At 68.8% G+C, this 1,344-nt stretch overlaps 1 protein-coding gene across 3 annotated transcripts in view; it reads left to right on the top strand.

Moving 5' to 3' along the window:
- SLC52A3 (solute carrier family 52 member 3) overlaps positions 1-958 on the top strand; it is a 3,367-nt gene extending 2,409 nt beyond the window's left edge. The window contains exons 2-4 of one of the 3 annotated variants that reach the window (XM_035897609.1): positions 15-235; positions 510-633; positions 746-958. In XM_035897609.1, the coding sequence (XP_035753502.1) occupies positions 15-235; positions 510-633; positions 746-958 (558 nt within the window). The remainder of the gene's footprint in view (positions 1-14; positions 236-509; positions 634-745) is intronic. The other 2 variants (XM_035897608.1, XM_009642247.2) reach the window with 2 other exon arrangements.
- Positions 959-1,344: the final 386 nt, after the last annotated feature.

Below are 1,344 nucleotides of genomic sequence, written 5' to 3'. Positions count from 1 at the left end.
CAAAGGGTGCCAAGGGGCGCGGGGACTTTCTGCCGCAGAAGGTCTCCTCCTCCCTGGCCAAGCTCTCCATCTACCTCCTCATCGCCTGGGTGAGCGCTCTGACAAACGGGGTCCTGCCGTCCGTGCAGTCCTACTCCTGCCTGCCCTACGGCAACGCCGCCTACCACCTTGCAGCCACGCTCAGCTCCATGGCCAACCCCCTCGCCTGCATCGTGGCCATGGTCCTGCCTGGAAGGTGGGTAGTGGGGCGCCGGGGGCCGCAGTGGGGTGTGCCCTGGGGGCTTCTGCCCCAGGAACAGCCCCAGCTTTGCAGTGGGGTGGGGTGGGGTGGGGGGAGAAGGCACCGGGTCGGAGAGGGTCCACAGGGTGCCGGTGCCCTGGCAACAGAGACGCCCTGGGAAAGGAGGATGGGGTGGGCATGGAGTTGATGAGCCCATGCCACACGTCCGTGCTGCCCGCTGGGGCCGGACTGGCAGCACTCCCTGGTGTCACCCATGTGTCTCTTGCAGGTCCCTGGCCCTGCTGGGCACCCTCACCATGGCGGGGATGGGCTTTGGTGCCTACAACATGGCCATCGCGGTGATGAGCCCCTGCCCGCTCCTCCAGCACTCCCAGTGGGGCGACGCCATCATCGTAAGTCATGGGGTCCCTCTCGCCCGGGGAGGTCACCGCGCTGTCTCCCGTCTGTCCCCACGGTGGGGGACATCCCCAGCCCCGCTGACCGCTCTCCCCCCTGCGCTGCCAGGTCCTCTCCTGGGTGCTCTTCACCGGGACACTCTCCTACGTGAAGGTGATGGCCGGGGTGATCCTGCGGAGCCGCAGCCGCAGCGCGCTGATGTGGTACGGGGCGGCGGAGCAGCTGGGCTCCCTCCTCGGGGCCCTGCTCATGTTCCCCCTTGTCAACGTCTACGACTTCTTCAAATCCGCCGACTACTGCAGCCTGCAGTGCCCGGCGTGAGCGGGATGGGCACCCCTGGACAGCCCCTCTTGCCAGCATGCACCCCCAAAACCAGTGGGGGCTGGGAAGCAGCGCTGGGACGGGGGACCCGCGGTGGGATGTGCTGCGGGCATGGCTCCCCGCCGGGCTCTGCTGGGTGGCACCGTGGCTTTGTCCCCAGCCCGGGCACGGGGTCTCCCCATTGTGTTCAAAGAAATAGAAGGTGTTTGCTCAGCCCTCGGCCTCCCTGCTGCCGGCACACACCCCCCCGTGCCACCCGGGTACCGGGTGGCGGGGGCCACGTCCCACCCCTTCCCTTGGGGGGTCTGGTGCCATTTGGCATCGTGCCCCAAAGCCCCCCGGGGACCCCGTGGGTGGGCACAGCCCCAGCTGCGCCCGGCGGCACC

This window comes from Egretta garzetta, unplaced genomic scaffold (genome assembly GCF_000687185.1).
Source record: "Egretta garzetta isolate BGI_Z169 unplaced genomic scaffold, ASM68718v1 scaffold1457, whole genome shotgun sequence".
Taxonomy (NCBI): Eukaryota; Metazoa; Chordata; class Aves; order Pelecaniformes; family Ardeidae; genus Egretta; species Egretta garzetta.
The sequence above is the reverse complement of the archived record's forward strand: the minus strand, read 5'-3'. Positions and strand labels throughout refer to the sequence as shown.